A 23,992-nucleotide genomic window follows, 5' to 3' on the forward strand; every position below is an offset into this window, starting at 1 on the left:
AGAAACCTGCATGCCCCAAAAAACTTCAAATTCCTTTGACAGTAGTAGGAGGTGGCAGCTTCTCAATAACTTCAACTTTCGCTCTATCCACTTCAATGCCATTGTTAGAAACTTTATGACCCAAAACAATTCCTTCTTGAACCATGACATGGCATTTCTCCCAATTGAGAACTAAGTTCGTGTCTTCACATCTTGCTAGAACCTTCTCCAAGTTAACTAAACAAGTGTCAAAAGACTCCCCAAATACCGAAAAGTCATCCATGAAGATCTCAAGAATATTTTCCGCCATATCTGAAAAAATCGCCATCATACACCTTTGAAAAGTGGCGGGAGCATTGCATAACCCAAATGGCATTCTCCGAAAGGCAAAGGTACCATATGGACAAGTGAATGTTATTTTCTCTTGGTCTTCCGGAGCTATGGCAATTTGATTATAGCCAGAATACCCATCAAGGAAACAATAGAATTCTTTTCCCGCCAAACGATCAAGCATTTGATCAATAAATGGCAGCGGGAAATGATCTTTCCGCGTGGCCTTGTTCAACTTCTGATAGTCCATACAAACACGCCATCCCGTCACCGTTCTTGTAGGGATCAACTCATTGTTTTCATAAGCTACCACCGTGACTCCGCCCTTTTTTGGAACACATTGAACTGGGCTTACCCAAGAACTGTCTGAAATGGGGTAAACGATGCCAAAGTCTAACCACTTAATTACCTCCTTTCTAACCACTTCCTTCATGATGGGATTTAGCCGTCGCTGCTGCTCTACAGAATGGTTGCACAAATCTTCCAACAGAATCTTATGCATGCAAATCGAAGGACTTATACCCTCGATGTCCGCCATGGTCCAACCAATGGCTCTTTTGTATTTCTTCAAGACATCAACTAACAAGCATTCTCTTTGGGCACCCAACATAGCAGAAATAATTACCGGCAAGGTCTCTCCATCTCCCAAATAAACATACTTCAAGTGACTGGGCAACGACTTCAACTCCAACTCGGGTGGTTCTTGAATGGAAGGCTTAGGAGGCTTGAAATTGTTCTCTGACAACTCCAAAGATTCAAATGGCCTCCTAAAGTTAGTGAAAGGCTGCTTTGACTCTACCCAAGTAACTTTGGTTTCTTCATCTTCACTTAAAGCTTCAAGCTCTTCAAGAGAACTTATCATCTTTTCCTCTTTCGAAGCTTCCTTGTGAAATTTTTCAACAACAATAGAATCAATCACACTTATGCGAGAGCATTCCTCAATCTCATCCGGAAACCTCATGGCATTGAACACATTAAAAGTCACTTGTTGATCATTCACCCGCATAGTAAGTTCCCCTTTTTGCACATCAATCAAGGTCCTCCCGGTAGCAAGGAATGGCCTTCCCAAAATAATAGGAACTTCTCTATCCGCCTCATAATCAAGAATGATGAAATCGGCCGGAAAAATAAACTTATCAACTTGCACCAAGACATCTTCAATTTTTCCTTCCGGATGGGCCATGGAACGATCGGCCAATTACAAAGTGACGGTGGTTGGCCTTGCTTCTCCAATTCCCAACTTCTTGAAAATAGACATGGGCATTAAATTAATACTAGCTCCCAAGTCACATAAGGCTCTACCCACATCTCTTCCGCCTATGGTACATGGGATTGTAAAACTTCCGGGATCTTTCAACTTAGGAGGAATTTTGCTCTTCAACATGGCGCTACACCCTTCCGTCAAAGCCACTGTTTCAAACTCACCTAGCCTCCTTTTCTTTGTCAAAATGTCCTTCAAAAACTTTACATAGTTGGGCATTTGCTCCAAAGCTTCCACTAATGGTATGTTGATGTGGAGCTGCTTTAGAACATCAAGAAATCTTCGGAATTGACCATCTTCTTGCTGCTTTTTAAATCTTTGAGGGAATGGTGGGGGTGGCTTGCTAAGTAACTTTTCTGCTGCATTTTGATGAGGAATTGCTGCAGCATTTCCTTCAGGTTGCTCCTTTGCCATATTAGAAGGTTCAACATTTTTCTCTACTCGACTTTGGATTGAAGTGGGCTCATTTTTATCCTTAGCTTCTTCCCCGTTTGACTCCAGAACTTTACCACTCCTCAAGATTACCGCCTTGCAATGCTCTTTTCCATCTCTTCTTGGATTTTCAGTATCACTAGGCAACGTACCTTGTGGCCTATTTCGAAGCTCATTAGCTAGTTGCCCAACTTGATTTTCTAGAGTTCTCATGGAGGTTGCTTGACTTTGGATCGCAGTGTCATTCTTCGCCATATAACTCTCAGTTCTTGTCATGAAATTTTCTGTCTTGGCCATGAAATCACGCATCATACTCTCAAGAGAACTTGTTTGGACACCTTGTTGTTGTCTTTGTTGAAAGGCTTGTTGAGAAAAACCAGGTGGAAAATTGGATCTAGGAAGCATAGATGAATTACTAGTACCAGCCCCTTGATTTCTGTATGCCAAGTTTGGGTGTTGCTTGTATGTTTGGTTGTAGGCATTCTGACTTCCCATGTAAAACACAGATGCAGGATTGAATGGGCAATTGTCAAAGGTATGAGCCTCACTACAAAAAACACAAGAAACCTCCTCAAGTTGTCCCACAGGTGAGGAAACATTCTGTTGACCCATTTGTTGACCCATGCTCATATTTTTGATCATATTTGACATAGAAGCAACTTGGGTAGATAAAGCAGTAATGGCATCAACTTCAAGAACACCGGAAACCTTCTTCCCCAAAGGTACTCTAGTAGTGGGCCACTGATAATTGTTGTTGGAAATTCTCTCAATAATATCATAGGCCTCATTATAGGACTTGGCAAGTAAAGCACCATTTGCCGAAGCATCAACCACCATTCGAGTATGAGCATTGAGACCGTTGTAAAATGTTTCCATTTGGATGCAATGAGGGATACCATGGTGAGGGCATTTTCGCAACAATTCCTTGAACCTTTCCCATGCCTCATACAAAGACTCATCTTCAAATTGTTGAAAGGAAGTTATTTCCTTCCGGAGCTTGGCATTCTTAGTTGGAGGAAAATACTTCATCAAAAACCGCTCCGCTAATTCTTGCCAAGTTGTAACCGACGCAGAAGGCAAGGAGTTCAACCAAGCTCGGGCTTGATCTCTCAAAGAATAGGGGAACAACTTTAACCTCAAGGCATCCTCCGTAACTCCGGGCAATTTGAAAGAATCACTCACCTCCATAAATAGACGAAGGTGAAGGTGAGGATCTTCGGTGGGTATGCCACTAAACTGTCCCACAGTTTGAAGCATCTGGAACATAACTGGCTTCAACTCAAACTGTGGAGCTTGAATTTCTGGCCTCACAATGCCCGGATTGAGCTCATTGAAAAGAGGTGCTGCGTATTGTCGGATGATTTGATCTCTATCATCCGCCATAATCACTGCATTTTGACAATTATTAGGGGCCATTTCCCCTTGAGCTCGTCGTCCATTTCCTTGGTCATCCATCATTTCTATTTCCCCTTGAGCCCTATGTTGAGCTCTTCTTCTCTCTCTGAATGTGCGCTCAATTTCGGGATCAATAGGATATAGATCAATATTAACAAATTCTTGGTACTCGTTCATATTAAATTTTCACCTGCCAATGCACAAGAGTCACCAAAAATGAGTACAAAATAATAGACTAAATTGCAAGCTAATTGACAATTACAATAAAATATATTTACAGTCCCCGGCAACGGCGCCAAAAACTTGTTGTGTTAAAATTAGATACGCAAGTGCACGTAGTCACAAACAAGTAATACAGTGATAAGTAATGAGTATCGTCTCCACAAGGACTGTGAAAATAAAATTTCTATTGCAAAAATTAATTACCAAGCAACAAGCCTAAAAACTAAAACTAAATGATTAATGAATCAACTAAAGGAGTAAGAAAATAAGTAAATTAACTCAAAAGTAGATGCAAGATGAAAATAAAATTTAGTTGTAAGCTTTTGAAATGTGAAAGGCTTGAACTATTGAATCCCCCTATGTTTAGCAAAAACTGTGCGTTTTTGCTGCAGCAAAAAGTTAGCAAATCTTTAGCAAAAATCCCAGGTTAACAAGAACTCCATTAAAGTGCACAAAACTCTTCCAAATTTTATGCAATCAATCCTTGGACCTGTTCAAACATATTCCTATGCCAAGCAAGCTCAAGAATACCATTTCAAGCATAGTTCTCAATTGTAACACAAGGATATAACATATTCCTATGTTATTTCAAATCTAACCTACTTGTGTCATTCAAGCTAAGTCCATTACATTTAACCTTTCCAGAATTAAATATAACTCAATAATCAAGCTATTGGTGGCCAAACAATATCAAGAAATTAGCAATACACACACTTGAATGAACATGAGAATTTTTACTAAATATTTGCATAAGAAAATTACTCAACTAAACATAGGGTTCTTCAACAATTCAAACCATTAAAAAGTTTAGCTCACAGCTAACTTAAGAACCACCATTACAAGATAAAACTTAGACATAGAGTTTGAATGTTAAGTTAAAGAAATTAAAAGAGAGAAGAAAGAAATAGCAAACAATAATAGAGGAGTTTTCCAAAGGGATGGATGTTGAATCTTGTTGTGCTTCTCCTCTTTCCTCTTTCCTCCTCCTTCTTCTTCTTCTTTCAATCTTCTTTTTTTTCTGTGTAAAAATGGCAACTCCAAGTCTATTTTCGTTCAGCCCCTTTTTTCTCTAAATGGAGGCCTCCTTTTTTCTTCTCTCTCTCTAGGTTTTGTACCTTTTTGCCCCAAATAAACCCTACACATGGCATGTTGATAGCCTCTTCATGTAATAGCTCCAGCCACCACTCTTATATTGCCTCGTCATCTCCACAAATGCCACCTCTTTTAATGAAATGCCAACTCACCATTTTTCTAAGAAAATAAAACACATCAGCCACAAATCTGTTTGCTGCAGCAAAAACTTCACAAAATTTTAGCAAAATTAAGAACATGACTAACTGGCTATTTTCTTTGCCAATTTATGCACAAGAGTTATTGATTTTAACTAACAACTTCAAAATACACACACAAACATAAAACACTGAAACTTTCACAAATTAAGAGACAAACATAACTTAAATGACACACAATTACATAAAAAAAAATGCTTAAAGTGATATCAAATAACTCTTTACTCAAGAGTTATCAGAAATCTATAAAATCAATATACAATAAATTCTAACCATTTGTTCTGCTACTGCTACAGGTACACTTTGGGCAGGTTCTGTTGCAACTTCAGGTTGTGGTGTTGTATTTTGAGTTGACTGTTGTGGTTCATTTTTGTTTGCAATTTCGGGTTCATTTTGGGGTTCTATTGCAACTTCAGATTGTGGTGTTGTTTGAGTTGCAGTATGGTGGGCAGACATCCTCCTTAGTCTCTGTCTTCTACTCCTTGGGGACTCCTGTAAATCAAACACAACACAATATCAAATGAATCTGTGTGTCTTTTACTTATTGCAGGCTTTCAAATATATAAAATGCAACTCCACAACTTCTAACCATTTAATGTGTTTGTTGTGCTGCAACTGCTACAGGCACACTTGTGGGTGCTGCTTCATGCTCAATTTGATGCTCAGTTTGCATCTGTTCAGGTTGGGATTGGGATGCAAAATCAAATTCTGGAAACTCGTATGCAGGTTGGGATATAATGTCTGGTTCACTCTCAGATGGGATTTGATGTTCAGTTTGCATCTGCTCACTTAAAACTGAATCATGCATCACCCTTCTCTGCCTCCTCTCTCTGAGTCTTTTGCTTCTTGGTGTCTCAAAACCTTCATTTACACCAACAATCACAACCTCTGAATCACTAGATAACCCACTTAATTCCTGCAATACCAACTTATTCATTATTTATTAGCAATGAAAAACAAATTTAATGCAACCAAAACTAACAAAATGCTAAAAAAAACAATAATCCTCACCTGGGCAGCTGGTGCAACATCTGGTATAGGAGGACTTTTTGGTGCAGGAGGCGGTGGGAGGATAGGGAAGGTTGGGAGGCCTCCATCATCATTTAGATGAGCTAAGTGCTCCTCAGCAAATGCCATCATTTCCTGAAAATCTTCATCAACACCCCCATCTGAATCATCCTCCTCATCTCCATTAGATCCATCATCTTGTTCATCATCTTCATCATCATTTTCATCATCTTCCTCATCATTTTCATCATCTTCCTCATCATTTTCATCATCTTCATCCTCTTCTCCATCATCTTCCTCAGACTCAGATTCAGATGATGATGATATCTCGATTGTCTCCGGAACAGTATTTCCTGGTTGGGGCCTGCACTCACGAGAATCAACTTCCTCATCCACCCACTGTGCTGCTAAGTCTCTCTACTTGACAAATTTGTTGTAGAACACGTCATTGCGGTCATAATGACCGAGTGGATTGACAACAACATCTGCCACAATTCCACAATTTGATGGCAACTCCACCAAAGTGCACTTCTCCAATTTCTCAGATGGTGGTTCTGGATTATGCCTTACAGCATCCTCAGACAAATGCCAATCCAATGCAAATGTTGGATCTGGCAGTACCAAGTATATAGCAGCCTCCCTGTAGCTTCTAGACCTCAAATCATCCAACAACATTTCCACTTGCTCTTGTTCAACTACCCTGAATCCCATATTCAGGTGTTTCCCTTTAGGCTTAAATAGAAATCCAAATGGGAACTGGTATCCCAATTCCACAGCCATCTCTTCCAAATGCAGCCTGTTGAACCCTTCAAACCCACAGTGATCAAAATATGCAATTTCACCACCCTCATACATCTTATTGCCACAACGGGTATACCAGAACCCCTCATGGAATAATTTCACTGTGAAATTATCCGAATTCAAACCTGCAACATAAACTAGAGTTAATGGTGGATGTACTTACTAGGCAAAACCTAACAACTTTACCTAAATATTTGACAAAACCCCCTAAACATTTAGCCCCCCCACATCATACAAACAGACAAAAAAAAAACATGTGCAAATGTTCCTTTTGCAGAAGACAAAGGCATAAGATTCCCTAACAGCCTTTGACTACTTCGTTTTTACCCAAAAGTGCAATACTTTAATATCTATCTACCCACTTGACCTGTGTATGGACCACAATTCAACAAACCCCACAACCTAACTATTATTAACTCCACTACTAGAATTAAAAACCACTATAAATCTAGCACACTTATACCCAACATTTTTCAAAACCCTAAACACTATTACAAGAAAAAATCACTTACCGTAGTCTGGAGGAGCATCGTCGCTGTTCCGACGATGAAAAGCCATTTCATCAACGACTTCTGCTTTCTCAGTCTTCCTCTTCAACTTCTATGCCGTGTTTCTAGCTTTCCTTTGATTTTTCGATAATGGGTTTGGGGTTCTTACAGTGGTTCGGGTTCGTGTTCCCTTTTATTTCCAAACAGTGTCTTCGGCTTCTTTCAATTTCGCAAAAAACGGTTTGGGGTTCGGTCCTTACACTGGTTCGTGTTTGATTTCTCCTCCACCAGCTTGTTAGGCTAAAATTAGTCTAAGTTTCAGGTCATATTTTCGGTTAGTTTTCACTCTTTGTTTCTAGTTTTAGGGCTATATTACGCTTGATTCTTTGGTTTCAGGTCCTCGGGCATTTAAAGAAAGTATGTTCAAGAATTGAGGAAAAGTTGTGAAAGAATCGAGAAGAAAATCCAAGATTGGTGTCGCTGCTTGTTCCAGTCGATACGGGAACTGGCAGAGAGATTTTCAAGGAGTCAAAGTTTACTCCCGTCGCGACGGGGAACATGCCAGTTGCGACGGGAACTGGCAGAGAGGATCTTGAAGTTTCAAAGTTTAATCCCGTCGCGACGGGAGCTTTGCCAGTCGCGACGGGGACCCCAGTGACGGGATTTTTCGGCAGTTTCGTAATTTCACGAGTTTTTAAGTTGAGACTTGGTTTAAATAGTGAGAGTTCGTGAAAATTAGGGATTATTCAGAATTAGAACCCTAGAAACAAAGAAGGAGGCTAGAAGAGCGACTTGTGGCGACCCGGATCAATTGCTTCAACTAGTTCTTTCTCTTCTCTTTAATTTTTCTATGCTATTTTCTGTTTCAATGTTAATTATGGATTTGATTATGGATGTTTTGAACTAAACTCCTATTTAGGGAGAATGATGAATGTTGTTTAAGTTTTTCCTAGTTAATGAATAATTGTCATTCCTCCATCTTGATTGTGAACACTATTCATATTTGTGTTTAATTTCCATGTGCAAGATTGATCACCTTTTACATGTTTTATGATCTCAATTCGAAATCTGAAAAGTGAGAATTGAGAATGCTAAAATTGGATAGTCTAGGTTTTGATGTGAAACGAAAGTATTTACATAACCTTTGTGACATTTAGATTATTGCTTAATGCTGATTTCATGTTAGTTTAATGAAGAGATTAATTAGAGAGCATGAGATTTAGAACCTAGAAGATCTGAAAAGAGCTAGGTTAATTTATAATCTGTCATTCACTTCAAGAGAAGGATAGCAATTAGACATTAACATTGGTAACTTAACAACAGGATTCGTCTCCCTAATCTCTCATCTTGATTAATATTCACTTCTTTCTTTAAGTTTCTTGAATTTCTTTCTTCCTTTTTCAATCATAAATACTTTTGATTTGCCAAATCGAATTATAAGTATAGTTTAATAGTAATTAATCTAATTCCCTGTGGTTAGACCTCACTTGCATGAGTATACTACTTGATTGCGTGCACTTGCGTAGTAATTAATAATTTTCGCAACAAGTTTTTGGCGCCGTTGCCGGGGAATTGTTTAAAGATTAATATTACACAAAATTATACTAACTTCTACTTTGGTATATTTTCTCTTGCTGATTTTTTAACCTTTCTCTTGCAAAAAAAAAAAAATTGTTCTTATCTATTTCAGGTATTTTGCGTGCATGCGCCGCCAAGGGCAAGCAGTTATACTACCCATCGACCTTGAAATTGAGAAAACTTGTAGGAGAAACCGAAGGAACAAGAGGCAAGAAGGAGTTTCAGCAACTGCTGAAACAACAGAAATCATGGCTGCTAATGTGAATGTGAATGCTGCAAATAACAGCAATAATGGTGGTGCCGTGGAAGACCAAGCTAATGGCCGTAGCTTGAGAGATTACATCCTCCCTACTCTGACGGGAGTGCAGTCATGTATCAGGCCACCGACAGTGGATGCGAATAACTTTTACATCAAACCTGCCATACTTCAAATGGTGCAGTCTTCAGTTCAGTTTGGTGGCCTCCCTTCTGAAGATCCTAATCTGCATCTCTCGAACTTCATGGAACTTTGTGAGACTTTGAAAGTCAATGGAGTTAGTGATGATGTCATTCGTTTGAGACTGTTTCCATTCTCACTTAGAGAAAGAGCCAAGAGCTGGTTAATCTCCTTGCCACTAAATTCCATAGCAACATGGACAGACTTAGCAACTAAATTTCTGTTTAAGTTCTTTCCCCCAGCAAAGTCTGCTAAGCTGCGAGGAGAGATCAACAATTTCTGTCAACAAGAGAATGAGTCTCTCTATGAGTCTTGGGAGAGGTTCAAGGACTTAATCGGAAAGTGTCCTCATCATGGTATTGAGAAGTGGATGCTGGTTCATAATTTCTATAACGGGTTGGTTGGTAACACTAGAACCCTGATAGATGCAGCAGCTGGTGGAGCCTTTATGAGAAAGAGTGCTAATGAGGCTTATGATCTATTGGAGGAGATGGCTCTAAACAATCAGCAGTGGCCAACTGAAAGGAGTCAAACTAAGAAGGTAGCTGGTGTGCTAGAGGTGGATGCTATTACAAAGCTGACAGCTCAGGTTGAGGCCCTAACAAAGTTGATCGCAGTGCAAGCCAAACAAGCTCAAGTGGTTTGTGAGATATGTGGAGGTCCCCATCACTTTTCTGAGTGTGAGGAAGATGTGGATGATTTGCCAATGGATCAAGCAAAAGCCATTGGAAATTATTCCCAAAACAATAATTATGGGCACAACCAACAGGGGTTGTACCAGCAGAGAAACCAACCCCAACAAAACCAACAACAGCTGCAACAACAAAGTTCTAGTGGAGGCTCCACTATCCAAGCCGATTTATTGCTCCAATTCATGATGAAAACTAGATCCTCTATTAAAACTCTAGAAACTCAAATGGAACAATTGGCTACTCAAGTGGAAAAACAAGCTCAAGTAAATTTGCCTAGCACTAATGATGCAAAAAGAAAAGAGCAATGTAAAGCAATTTCCTTAAGGAGTGGAAAGAAATATGATGGGCCTGAGATGATACAACCAGTGGATGAAGAGATTAAAGATCAAACAACACCAACTCAAGCATCATCAGATAAGAAGATTATTGATAGTCCAGGACCACCACAGCAGTCTCCACCAATCAGTATTGATCATCATGTGAAAATACCCTATCCTCAGAGACTCCGAAAGACCAATCTAGACAAGCAGTTCACAAAATTTCTAGAGGTCTTTAAAAGACTACACATCAACATTCCTTTTGCTGAAGCCTTGGAACAAATGCCCCGTTATGTGAAGTTCATGAAGGAGATATTGTCTAAGAAGAGAAAATTGGAGGACTATGAAACAGTGGCATTAACTGAGGAGTGTAGCGCCATTTTGCAAAAGAAACTACCGCCCAAGCTTAAAGATCCGGGTAGTTTCAATATTCCATGCTCTATAGGGGTTCGGTGGAAACTAAAGCTCTATGTGATCTGGGAGCAAGCATTAATCTAATGCCCTTGTTTGTCTTCAAAAGGCTAGGATTGGGAAAAGCAAAGCCCACAACAGTGACTTTACAACTAGCGGATCGTTCTTTGACTCATCCTCGTGGGATAATTGAAGATGTACTGGTGAAGGTTGGTAAGTTTATCTTCCCTGCTGATTTCCTAATTCTTGATATGGAGGAAGATTCAACTATTCCCATTATTTTGGGAAGACCATTCTTAGCCACAGGCCGAGCATTAATAGATGTTCAAAAGGGAGAGTTAAAGTTGAGAGTGCAAGATGAAGAGGTCAATTTTAATGTTTTTGCCCCAACCGACATTCCTACCTGTTGCAAGATTGAGATGGTGAAGGGTTCTTTTGTTAGAGCTGATAAGAAGAAATCAAAGCCTAAAGAGCGACTTCGAACGATTCAGCGTCATTGGAAAAGATTGATGTGTGGTAGTTCTGAAGGTGAGCTTACTCTTGTGCGAAACTCTGAAATCAACACGATTGGTGGTAAATTTTCTTCATTTAGTACGAGGGCTCTTTTGGATGAAAAGGGTCCGCCCAACCCATTCTGATGGGGGTTCAGGTAAGTCCTTCTCACCTTGAGTATAATAGCACATTGGGGACAATGTCATATTTAGTTTGGGGGGAGAGACTTAAAATTTTTAAATTCTGCACTTTAATTTCTGCATTTTAATTATCTGTTTTAGTTTTTTTTTTTGTTTTGGTTAAGGAATGGCAATAAGCTTGACGATAGTTGTATACTGCTGATTAGTGTGATGTGATCTGAAATTGTAAAATAACTGTGTGCTTGATTCTGCCAACTCTTGGGATTAGTTTGGATGCTTAGAAACCTGTGTTTATCTGCAAATACTCAATCTGTGAAAATTGTTATAATTGTTTTACGATGGTTTGTGGTAAGATTGACAGGATAGCTTAGAACTTGCATGTTTATTTTTTTGAGACAAAATCCTTGATAGTGTTCAATTGGAATATGACTTAGGCATTTGTTGGATAGTTTGAGCCTTTCAAGCCTACCGTAATAATGTGTATCCCTAGTTAACCTTTTGAGCCTAAAGCCGTTATGTTTTTCACCCATCGATTTGAAAAATTGCAACCACACTATTAATTTTTCTTCACCATGTTATCCATGATATCATAAGCTACATAATTAGTTTGGGGGAGGAGAAACATTTAGTGTGAGGAAATAGTGAGAGGGAGAAAAACTTGTAAGATTGAGAAGAGCAAAAAAAAAAATTGTGTAATTCAATGTCACTGAAAAAAAAAATGGAATATGATGAAAAAAAAACACAATAAAAAGTAAAAATATGTGTGAAAAAAAAAGAAAAAAATTTCAGTGATGTTGAAAAATAATAGAGATGTCTTCTATCAATCTTGGTAAATTCAGGGAATATTATGAGATCTTAGAAAAAGAAAAGTAAGAAGCTTGTGGGTTCTGTTTGTGTGCTTATGATATCTTTAGCCAAAATTGTCTTTTGCCTATCCCTGAATATCTGAGCCATATTACCTAAAGCCTTGAAAAGACCTAACGATTCCAAAGAATACTGTCAACATTAGTGGAGAAAGGTAAGCATGCAAGCTTATGAATTATCAGGCTGTGGAACTGTTGGAAAGAGTAAAACTTTTATAACAATGTTTCACATTTGAATAAATTCTTGCAGTTGTACATAGTGTTATAAATTGAGCATCTGAGTCAATTGTTAGAGTTAGTAGGATCAAAATTCTAGTTTATGCAAGGAAGAAAACAGAGCATGAGTCAGCAGCGTAGTGATTATCTGACAGCGTAGTTAGTTTTTTTTTACCTTACTCGGGGGCGAGTAAGAATCTAGTTTGGGGGAATTTGTTAGGCTAAAATTAGTCTAACTTTCAGGTCATATTTTCGGTTAGTTTTCACTCTTTGTTTCTAGTTTTAGGGCTATATTACGCTTGATTCTTTGGTTTCAGGTCCTCGGGCATTTAAAGAAAGTATGTTCAAGAATTGAGGAAAAGTTGTGAAAGAATCGAGAAGAAAATCCAAGATTGGTGTCGCTGCCTGTTCCAGTCGCGACGGGGAATTTGCCAGTCGCGACGGGAATTGGCAGAGAGATTTTCAAGGAGTCAAAGTTTACTCTCGTCGCGACGGGGAACATGCCAGTCGCGACGGGAACTGGCAGAGAGGATCTTGAAGTTTCAAAGTTTAATCCCGTCGCGACGGGAGCTTTGCCAGTCGCGACAGGGACCCCAGTGACGGGATTTTTCGGCAGTTTCGTAATTTCACGAATTTTTAAGTTGAGACTTGGTTTAAATCGTGAGAGTTCGTGAAAATTAGGGATTATTCAGAATTAGAACCCTAGAAACAAAGAAGGAGGCTAGAAGAGCGGCTTGTGGCGACCCGGATCAATTGCTTCAACTAGTTCTTTCTCTTCTCTTTAATTTTTCTATGCTATTTTCTGTTTCAATGTTAATTATGGATGTTTTGAACTAAACTCCTATTTAGGGAGAATGATGAATGTTGTTTAAGTTTTTCCTAGTTAATGAATAATTGCCATTCCTCCATCTTGATTGTGAACACTATTCATATTTGTGTTTAATTTCCATGTGCAAGATTGATCACCATTTACATGTTTTATGATCTCAATTCGAAATCTGAAAAGTGAGAATTGAGAATGCTAAAATTGGATAGTCTAGGTTTTGATGTGAAACGAAAGTATTTACATAGCCTTTGTGACATTTAGATTATTGCTTAATGCTGATTTCATGTTAGTTTAATTAAGAGATTAATTAGAGAGCATGAGATTTAGAACCTAGAAGATCTGAAAAGAGCTAGGTTAATTTATAATCTGTCATTCACTTCAAGAGAAGGATAACAATTAGACATTAACATTGGTAACTTAACAACATGATTCGTCTCCCTAATCTCTCATCTTGATTAATATTCACTTGTTTCTTTAAGTTTCTTGAATTTCTTTCTTCCTTTTTCAATCATAAATACTTTTGATTTGCCAAATAGAATTATAAGTATAGTTTAGTAGTAATTAATCCAATTCCCTGTAGTTCGACCTCACTTGCGTGAGTATACTACTTGATTGCGTGCACTTGCGTAGTAATTAATAATTTTCGCAACACAGCTCTGGTTTCTGGGTTGTGCTTCTTTTTTTTTTTAGATGAATGTTTCTTCTGGGTTGTTTGTCTTAAGCTTACTTGGTTTGTCAATTTATATTCATAAAGTTTTTCTTTTTAATTTCATTTCCCCTTGCTTGAAACTGTTTTAAGTGGATTTGTGTTTAATGGGGTATTTGATTTTATTTAGTTATTGTTTTAATTAAATTTTAATTTTCAGTTAAACACCCAGGTTTTAAACGGTACAATGCCACGTAATATGGATTTGCTGACTGGGCACTTGGGCTAACCAGCCACATAAGCAGATAACGAGGTCAGTTAGACGGGGGAGTGTATTTGCTAACGGACCAGTAGTTTAGGTAGTATTACCACCAAAATTTTAGATTTGGAGGTTATGTGCAAAAACCTCTCTACTTTAGGGAGTTTTGCCGCAAATAACCCTTAAAAAAATCATGCTTTGTATTTGGATATTTTTTATAAAAAAATATATAATTTAATAAATTTATTAATATTATATAATTAAAAAAATATATAAAAAAAGATACATTCAGATGTAAAAAAAAACGTGTAAATATTTTAATATTCAAATTCAGATATAATATTTTATATTATTCAGATATACATTTAGATTTAAATATCTGAATCTTTAAAAAAAAAAAAAACAAATGCACTCTAAAACGGACTAAATCACATCATGCATGGGTGCTGCCCCCTTAACTCGAAGGCATCACTATGTAAATTTATTCTTAAATTACATATAAATTTATTTCTATAAATCTTTGCCAAACACAAGAATGAATCTTTATATAAAGGAAATATACCTTATTACATCAAATTTTATTTGACTATATGCCACAATAATATTATGAAGCCTTGGTACTAACTGTGCTAATCATGTATATTATGCACAGGAGGGTGTGTTTTTGGTGGATGGTAGTCTGCAAAAACAAAACCTTGCTCCATTTTAATTGTAAATTCATTATTATCATCATTAATCTTCTTAATATTATAACCGCTTTTAATTTCATCAGATCTCTTCATCAAGATCTCCATTGTTCGTCCTATAAAAAAATAAAAAATTATTACACTTTTTATAATTAAGTAAATAAATTTTCAATATATTATTTTTTTTTGTGTAAAAAAAGAAAAATAGATCCAAGTACTTCTCTATTTTTACTTTATATTTTTTGATATTATTTATATAAATAAATATATGAAAGAAAAAAAAATTCAAAAAATTTAGAGAAATAAGTAGTTTAACTTTAGCTATCATAATGGAGTTGATGGAGATTTTTTTATTAGTAGATCTATTTTTTTTTTTTTGTTAAAAAATACCATTTTATATACAAAACTTCAAAAGAAAATAATAATAATATGAAAAAAAAAAACTAAATTTTTGTATTGTACCTTGGACAAGAGCCTTTGAAAATAAGCATGTAAACAAAAGTACCACCATAACAAGAGCTTTGGACGCCATAACTTGCTTCATCATATTTTTTTTGTATATAATATATATATTTTTGTGTGTATATATATATAAATAATTATAGGAGGGTTATGTTTCCTCTAATTTTCTCTTTATATATATACAACCTAATATATAGTACTTGTAATTGCCTTCTTTATATATCATGTAACAAAGTGGTTTGCTTTTATTTTTAATATATATTATTTGGAATATGGTACTTTGACAAAAATTTACAAACTAATTAATTATATTTAATATTAGAGAAGAGGAAGACACTATAATATCTTATAGATTAAAAGCCATAATATGACTAAGTCAGTTCATATGAATTTATAGACAAAATTAAATAATAATATATAATTCCCAAGTGTGTAGTTGTTCTTCATTACAGATAATAATTAATCAATATTAAAAAATTATAATATTAATTAATTAAAGACACTTATTCTTAATAATTCTATTTATTATTTCTTCATGTGAGTGCATGTTACATGCTAAAAGAAAGTAAACGCTTTGTTGGAGCAAAATGAACTTTTTTTTTTTTGTTGGGTTTAAGTAAATAAATATAAATATTCTATCAATAAAATTGAAATTAGAGAAATGATTTGGCTAATTGAGTTTTTTTTTTGGTATAATTGGAATCAAATGGTTGGTTTTAAAAATGCTACCCCTCACACATGGTGTCTTTAGCCAAATTGGATAGTTAGTCAAATCTTAATATGAGCATTTTTTTTTTAATAAAACTTATATATAATTTAGTAAAATATTTAAAAATAGAAGTTGTTGGGCTAAAGGATCCAGCCATATGAAAGTAAAATGATTGGCAGCCCAATCTAAATATTAAGATGAGCTTACTGGGCCTAAGAGGTGTGTAATATAAAGGGAAATTTTCATGAGGCACCTAAATTTAGAAATTATTTACAAAAATAACTTTGTTTTTGTGAGTAAAAGAGATTTTACATATCATACCCTTTTTTCTATCTTATTATCAAATATATCTTACTCAATCTACTAAGCTATTTCTTTGCCTTATATACATATTTAATAACGTTTTTTTTTTTTTTTTTTTTTTTTTTTTTTTTTCAGATGTAGTATTTGAAATTTTCTTTTTTCTTTTTTTTCTCTCTCTTTTTATTTTATATTTTCTTTTAGGCTTAGCCTATGAATCTCATAATCTTAACAGTAACTAAAAGGTTGCCTTTTTACGCAGAAAAGTAAATATTTATTTTTTTATAAAGGTTATGCATTGGTTATATATTATCGGCGTCATAAGCAAGTAATTTTTAAATTAGTTGTTAAATTAATGAGCTATGGGGTAAGTTCCCTATAAGCTATCTTTTAATAATTTATCAAAGTTACTCTATAAAATAGACTGGTTTAAAATATTACATTGTAGCTTTAAGATCTAAAATAATAAAACATTTTCTAATAATTTTTGGAATTAGTTGGTATAATAAACTTTGTTTAAGTCATTTAGTTACTCTTTGGATATTAAGCCTAAAAAAATACACTCGTTAACTAAATAAAAATTAGAAATTAAAATGATGTTTTTATTTTATTTTTTTTAATGACAAAAAAATATATGTTTCTCACATATTAAAATGATCATTTTAAGGAGTGGGTTGCAATTGTATTTTTGAGCTAAAATAATTAGGGTGTAATTGGATTTTTTTTTAAAAAAAAAAAACTATGAAAGAAATAAATATATTTTTTTTTTTAAAAAAAAAAGACACGTGTTTTAGTTTAAAAAAAAAAAAGTAAATTTAAATAAATAAAGTGCAAGGAGTGCACGTGTTTTTTTGATTTTCAAAATAAAGAAGTTTGAATATATATATATATACTGTACTTATTTACTGATGTGGAACGTTAGTATTAAGTAATTATTTGTGTAAGGTTATTTTTGTAAATAGTTTAACAATAATGTATATTATTGAAAAAATCCCTAATATAAATAAAAGATTTTTACACAAATATTTGAAATTGCACTTTTCTTTTTTAAATATTTTTATGGATTTTTATTTTTAATAGTTTTTACTTTTTTTTTTTAGAAAATTCTGTTATCATTAAAATGAAGAATCCATAACAATAACATAATAGATTGGAGAAGGAATTTTCCCCAACTAAGAATAATCTTCATCCAATCGAAGAGTAAATTTAACTAAACCATCGACGACTTTATTTGCATCTCTTTTGACATGAGATACTTTTGCTCTAGGAAAATAGAATAAAAGATAAGATATATCATCTACTAAATCATGGAAATGAGTTACAAATCTAGTAGAAAATAAACTGTTAACTGTATTGGCAACTAAAAGAGAGTCTGTCTCAATGATTTGAATTGGCAATTGGTGTGCTAGGGCCCATTGCATATTGTAGAACATAGCAACAACCTCCATCTCCTTTGGGGAATAGCAGCCACGAATTGGTTTGGAAAAACCAGCAACAACTTCACTAGAATGGTTGCGAATAATAGCGCCTATCCCTATAATTGCGCTAACAACATCCAAAGCAACATCAAAATTCATTTTAAACAAACCATCATCAGATTGCGTCCAACAAATAGGAGCCTAAGGAGTCGTGTGCGATGCAGTATGGGGATCAGGTGGTTTTGAAGTGTTGCTATTTTGAATTACAGTAGATAAAGTGGCCTTATGATATTGATCAAGATGAGAAGCAGAGAAGATACATATGATATCTGCTGGTTTCAGTTTAGTACCATGGAGCTCCTTGTTTCTTTCATGCCAAATACACCATATAAGACAAACTATCTTCTCTAAATCAACATCATTATTGGTGGCAGCAATATGGGAGAAGATATCATAGCCATTCAGATTACTAATATTAGGGATGAACATTTGGAACTGGACTTTATTCCACACAGCTTTAGCTCTATCACTAAATGAAAGATGGGGACCTTTCTTGGGCATTAGAGTGAAACTGAATGTCACAAAGCCATTAAAGAGAGGCAGAAATATACACTTGCAACAAATTAAAGATAAATTCTAGGTTGAATTTCGCGAAAGACTTCCAGAATAGTGTATGGAATGTGGTAGGCTTAGCCATCCATTTCAGAAGTGCTTAACCTTTTTAGAACTAGTTGACAATGGCACTGAACCCGAACTTGCTTATGGACCAGAAATCATAGGATATGTTCTACCCACTTCTGGTTATGATCAATATTGAACAGATTTTTTGAAGGAAAATGCTTGGCCATTACTTATACATTCAACAAGAAACACCTTTAATAATACCATTCCCTCTCTTCCACTACAACAACCACAACCCAAGAAGCTCTTATTTGGAGAGTCTTCTAATCAACAATCATTACAGCCTAATAACTAAGCAACAACCACAACATTGACTTTCACACCAGCAACTCTGAATGTAGGCTGTACTAATAAGCAATCAACGCAATCTAATGATCAAGCAACAACTACAACAATGAATTTTGCACCAGCAATTCAACATTAATTCCAAATTCCAATTCGTTTTCTACTGCTGGTACTCATGATGAAACTCATGAGTATAATATGGTTGCAGTCACTACCATACCATGTTCTACAAATACTACCCCTGCTGAATTTAATCTTGCTAATACCAATTTAAGATACAATGCTATGCCAGCCACTTCGTCACCCAATGAGTCTACTTTGGCTGAGTTGTACATGCCAAGTGTTGGTAACAAATTATGCTATGTTGCAACTTATCTATAGGGGCCACTATTCATAAATATGCCTCAGCATACTTCAATACCAGTTACCATGCAATCCATTTCTTCTCTTGTCTCAGACTCGATCATTAGTAGCACTATTGCTATTAATGATGATAAGGAAATTTTTTCCCCAAACTGTATGTGCTAGAGATAGCTAGAAAATCAGCCTGTGAGAAAAACTCTCAAGTAATGTAGGGGTCCCAAACCTACCACCTCAACTTCAGTTTTGTCCACTGAAGAAGAGTCAAACAAGAATGTTTCTAGGTTTGCTTTTGATCATTCTAGCTCCATGGACAACTTGGCAGAGGCTGCTTTCCATCCTTGCTTTCAGCCATGAAAATCGTCAATTGGAATGCACGTGGTTTGGGGAATCTAAGTGCATTCCGCCATCTTCGGTTGCTTGATAAAGAGCAATATCCTCATGTATTATTTATTATGGAAACTAAAGTAGGAAATAATGCAATTTCTCGTGTTCGTCAAGCTTTAAATTTGAATAATGGACTTGAAGACCCTACAGTAGGATTAAGTGCAGGTTTACTTTTACTGTAGAATGATAATATTGATGTAACACTTCTAAACTTTAATGCAAATCTCTTTGACTGTTACATGGTATGTGATGACAGATCAACTTGGCACTTCTCTGCATTTAATGGTGCAGTTGAAATTCAAAATCACATTCGTACTTGGAAACTCATGGAACGATGTAAGGATAGTGCTCCCTTGATGCCATGGCTGGTCATTGGGGATTTCAACGAAATTTTATCGAACAAAAATAAACTTGGAGGTGCTTTAAGGAATGAAACTCAAATGGATAATTTTCGAAGAGTCCTTGACAATTGTTATCTAAATGAGAAACCTTTTGAAGGAGACCCTTATACTTGGATTAAAAGAAGGCATAAAGTGAATCAAGGAAAGGCTTGTTTGGTGCTTTGTAAATGATCAATGGCAATGCAACTTTCAACAATTACAACACAACATCTAGATTAATTTACATCAGTTCATAGGGCTATTTGAACCCGAATAATTCCGCAGTAAGGGATAATGACATAATGCAAGAACTGAAAAAAATTAGAAGAAATTTGGACGAGCTTTTATCACTAGAGGAGACATATTGGCAACAAAGATCAAGAGTGGATTGGTTGCGATGCGGTGATAAAAATACAAAAAATTTCCATGCTCATGCTTCCAGTAGACGATTAAATAGCGCAATCAAAGTTTTGCAAAGATTTTGATGGTGAAAAACCGTGTTTTTGCAAATGTCAGTTGTATATAAGAAAATATAAAAACTGTAAGCGTTTGCAGCAGCAGAAAGTAATTCTGCTACAGCAAAACGAAACAGGCAGAATATAAAATATTTGCAGAAAAATAAATAACTTGACACAAGAGATTTATACGTGGTATCAGTGTTCTCCCGAACACTCCTAGTCCACGGGGCCACGCCCAGAGAATGAAATCAATTAATAAAGTATCAAAATTACAAAGACAATTGACTTAAACAAGTTTAGACTCCCTCTAAAGTATTGCCGCAATCCTTTGTAATCCACTTTATGAATCTGACTTCTTGAAACACCTTCAAGCCCGAACTCCCTTCGTCTTTGAAGTGTGAGTGCTTACTTCCTCCCGAAGTAAGGCTTCAACAAGTCTTCTCCCGAAGACCAAGTGCTTACTTCCTCCCGAAGTAAGGCTTCAACAAGTCTTCTCCCGAAGACCAAGTGCTTACTTCCTCCCGAAGTAAGGCTTTATCAAGTCTTCTCCCGAAGACCAATCTCTTGTTCAGTCAAGTAGTTCTTCACAACCTCTAGGATAGAGTAAGAACAGAAATAGAACAACTAGAACCTAGGTGAACAACTAGGCTCTCACAAAACAAAGAAAGACTCTCTTCTCTCAAAAGATAAATGTAGAAAATGAATAATGAAAGAGGTAATTCGAATGGTTGCTCTCTAGGCTCTATTTATAGATCATAGAAACCAAAGAGGCAACCACAAGTTCGAATTAGCAGCTGTACAAAAACTTTCCAAAAGAAACACGATCTGCTACATCAGATTCGGTTGCTGACGAAGCAGATCTGCCCAGAAACGGGAAACTTACTAAAATCGGGTCCGATCTTCTTTCAATGCTTGATTCCTGCCAAAAACAGATTAGATATTCTGATTGTATCAAGATACAATCAAAATTAATAAGGAAAAGACAATAATCAAAGTTTCCCTAAAAAAGACAACTTTCCAAAAGATTATTCCTTCTCTTTTGAGAAGTTTTCAACAAAGGAAAGTTCAGCTGAAAGTGCAACTTTCCAAACAAGGAAAAGGGCAACTACAATCCGAATTTTATAAGGTAAGAAATCGAATATGAATGCACACCAATCTTACCATAAATGGAAAAATTATTTTGTCAACTAACTTGCCAAAAAAAGACTTTACAATCTCCCCCTTTGGCACTTTAGATGAACAAAATAATTTTTAACACAAAGTACCTGCAAGTTAAAGTTAGCCATAACAAATAACTACTCCCCCTGAGTAACACAATCGAAAACCAACAATAACTAAAGAAACATGCTAACTTTTAAACCAAATAAGTTCACAAGTACCAAACACAACTCCCCCTGGAAAAAGGGTCTAGAGTTGATAAAAACAAATTGAATGCTCAATAAAATGCACATTAATTAAGAAATATTTTGACAACTAAATTGCCAAAAAAGGACCTAACAATCTCCCCCTTTGGCACTTTAGATAATCAAAATATTATTAATTAACAAACACCTACAAAACAAAGTTAGCAAAATAAACATAAAAACTCCCCCTGAGAAGCACACCATTAAACCAAAATAAACAGCTACAGTTGAGTATACAATTACTCCCCCTTTTTGTTTATCTATAAGGGCCAAAGACAAAAAGAAATGAAAAGATAGAAATATGTCCAACAAAAACAAAAAGAAAGAAAACTTATGCCCCATAAAGCTTGATCAATGAGGACAACTGCTTGGACATCTCTTGCTGAACATCCTCCATGGCAGCAAGACGATTGGAGCAGCAAGAAGAGCATTTGAGGGGGCTTGTTTAGATTCCACCATTTTCCTTTTTGGGATGCCCTAGGTTCTTTGTTCTCACTATTTTGATCTGAAAGAGACAATGAACAGCAAACAAGCAAGAGAGACAAAGAAATAGAATCGGGTAGGTGGTGAGAGTGAATGACATAAATTGGTTGAAATAAACATGGGAGAGTTTAGCAAAAAGGAAACCAATTTCAACATATTTGAGAAACCACCAGCCCACGATTACAAAAGGAAACTGCCCACTCCTTGCAACTTCTTTCCCCCTTTTTTTTTTAAAAAAAAATAAAAGGAAACTAGAATTACCAACAATATTTCCAAAAATAAGTCAATATTTCAAGATTAAAGACACATTACATATAAAAGATCAATATTTAAATGGAAACATATCAAAAATAAATCAAAGAAGAATGAATGTTGATACTTACCATTTATGCACAAGATTTTCTTGACCCATGAAGCAAGTCACACGCCTCCCTCTTTTTTTTTATTTTTTTATTTTTTTTAATTAAAACCGAAAATAAAATACAATGTGTACAATAAATATATGTGATTCGAATCAAGCAAAGAAATCAAATATCATTGACAATTGACAAAATAAAATACATGTTATGCTTTTAAGGAAAATAACTAATTAGTATCTCATGAAATAATCATACTAATTGATGTTAAGGAAAAAGATATGCATGTTACTGAAAATTGTGTACCAGGATTATCAATTTAATTTTAATAGAGGAGACTTACAGAATTGAACACACTTGTCAGACATAAGTGTGTGCAGTGAAAATAGGATCATTGTCCTTGGCAAGATTTTTCATTTTCGCCTTTTTCAATTTGATCCCGCAACTGGATGCTTTCACACCATACTGAAGGTAGCCCTTTTCTATGGTAGTGCATCCTCATCATAGTTGCTAATTACAATGTTCCAGCTTACTCATCAGATGGCTTTCACACCTCAGTATGGGTAGCTCTATTCCAAAGAAGGGGCCTGACAAGTCTGAAACAAAAATTGCTCAACTCTGTATAAGAACATTATTTAATCCTAGACACAAATAAAGAGTAACATGAACCTTTTAACACAACATCACAAAGTATGATCAGACAGAGATCCTAACTAATTATATTCCAAAAGCATAAACATGATTTGTCAAAATACAATGATAGAAGATTAAGAGCTAGAGATGAATCACATAACACTATTGTACAAGAATTATGAACAAATAAAATTAAACAATGCAAACTCCCAAAGACTTTCTGAGGGAGTCAAAGCGACTTGCATCTAGGGCCTTTGTGAAAATATCAGCTAATTGTTTTTCAGTATCAACATATTCTAATTGCAATGATTTATTTTCAACAAGTTCCCTGATAAAGTGGTGTCTTATATCAATGTGCTTCGTTCTAGAGTGTTGAACAGGATTTTTGGAAATATTTATGGCACTAGTATTGTCACAAAAAATAGTCAAAACACCCAAATCAAACCCATAATCAATCAACATTTGTTTCAACCACAATAGTTGAGTGCAACAACTGCCAGCAGCTATGTACTCAGCTTCGGCAGTGGATAAGGAGATGGAATTCTGTTTCTTGCTATGCCAAGATACTAGATTATTCCCAAGAAAGAAACACCCTCCACTTGTGCTCTTTCGATCATCAGCATTTCCTGCCCAATCTGCATCACTAAAACAAGCAAGATTTGAATTGGTATCTTTCGAGTACCAAATTCCATAATCAGGAGTGCTATTAACATATCTAATAATCCTTTTTACAGCTGATACATGAGATTCCATAGGATTACTTTGATATCTAGCACACACTCCCACACTGTAACATATATCAGGACGACTAGCAGTTAAATACAAAAGACTTCCAATCATGCTACGATAGAGTGTAGTGTCTACCTTTACTCCATTCTCATCTTTTGTTAATTTCAGTGTGGTTCTCATA

General features: G+C 35.6%; 1 protein-coding gene, 1 long non-coding RNA gene and 2 other non-coding genes across 4 annotated transcripts; 1 reads left to right on the plus strand and 3 right to left on the minus strand.

Annotated features, from left to right (window-relative positions):
- Window positions 1-1,507: 1,507 nt before the first annotated feature.
- LOC133032224 (uncharacterized) lies at window positions 1,508-3,574 on the minus strand. Its single transcript, XM_061106098.1, has one exon. The coding sequence runs from the start codon at window positions 3,572-3,574 to the stop codon at window positions 1,508-1,510; it is 2,067 nt and encodes a 688-aa protein (XP_060962081.1).
- On the plus strand, window positions 2,895-3,001 carry LOC115703444 (small nucleolar RNA R71). The gene has a single exon (XR_004009207.1). It is a non-coding gene; the product is annotated as a small nucleolar RNA R71 (small nucleolar RNA).
- A 5,898-nt stretch (window positions 3,575-9,472) lies between the features above and the next one.
- LOC133032849 (small nucleolar RNA R71) lies at window positions 9,473-9,579 on the minus strand. Its single transcript, XR_009685438.1, has one exon. It is a non-coding gene; the product is annotated as a small nucleolar RNA R71 (small nucleolar RNA).
- A 4,797-nt stretch (window positions 9,580-14,376) lies between these two features.
- LOC133032488 (uncharacterized) lies at window positions 14,377-15,425 on the minus strand. The gene is made up of 2 exons (XR_009685118.1): window positions 15,230-15,425; window positions 14,377-14,883 (listed from the first exon to the last, which is right to left on the minus strand). It is a non-coding gene; the product is annotated as an uncharacterized LOC133032488 (long non-coding RNA).
- Between the last annotated feature and the right edge of the window lie 8,567 nt (window positions 15,426-23,992).

This window comes from Cannabis sativa, chromosome X (genome assembly GCF_029168945.1).
Source record: "Cannabis sativa cultivar Pink pepper isolate KNU-18-1 chromosome X, ASM2916894v1, whole genome shotgun sequence".
NCBI classification, from domain to species: Eukaryota; Viridiplantae; Streptophyta; class Magnoliopsida; order Rosales; family Cannabaceae; genus Cannabis; species Cannabis sativa.

Bases quoted from the DNA above. Each gene is read 5' to 3' on its own strand.
- LOC133032224 (XM_061106098.1), bottom strand. From the start codon at position 3,574: ATGAACGAGTACCAAGAATTTGTTAATATTGATCTATATCCTATTGAT.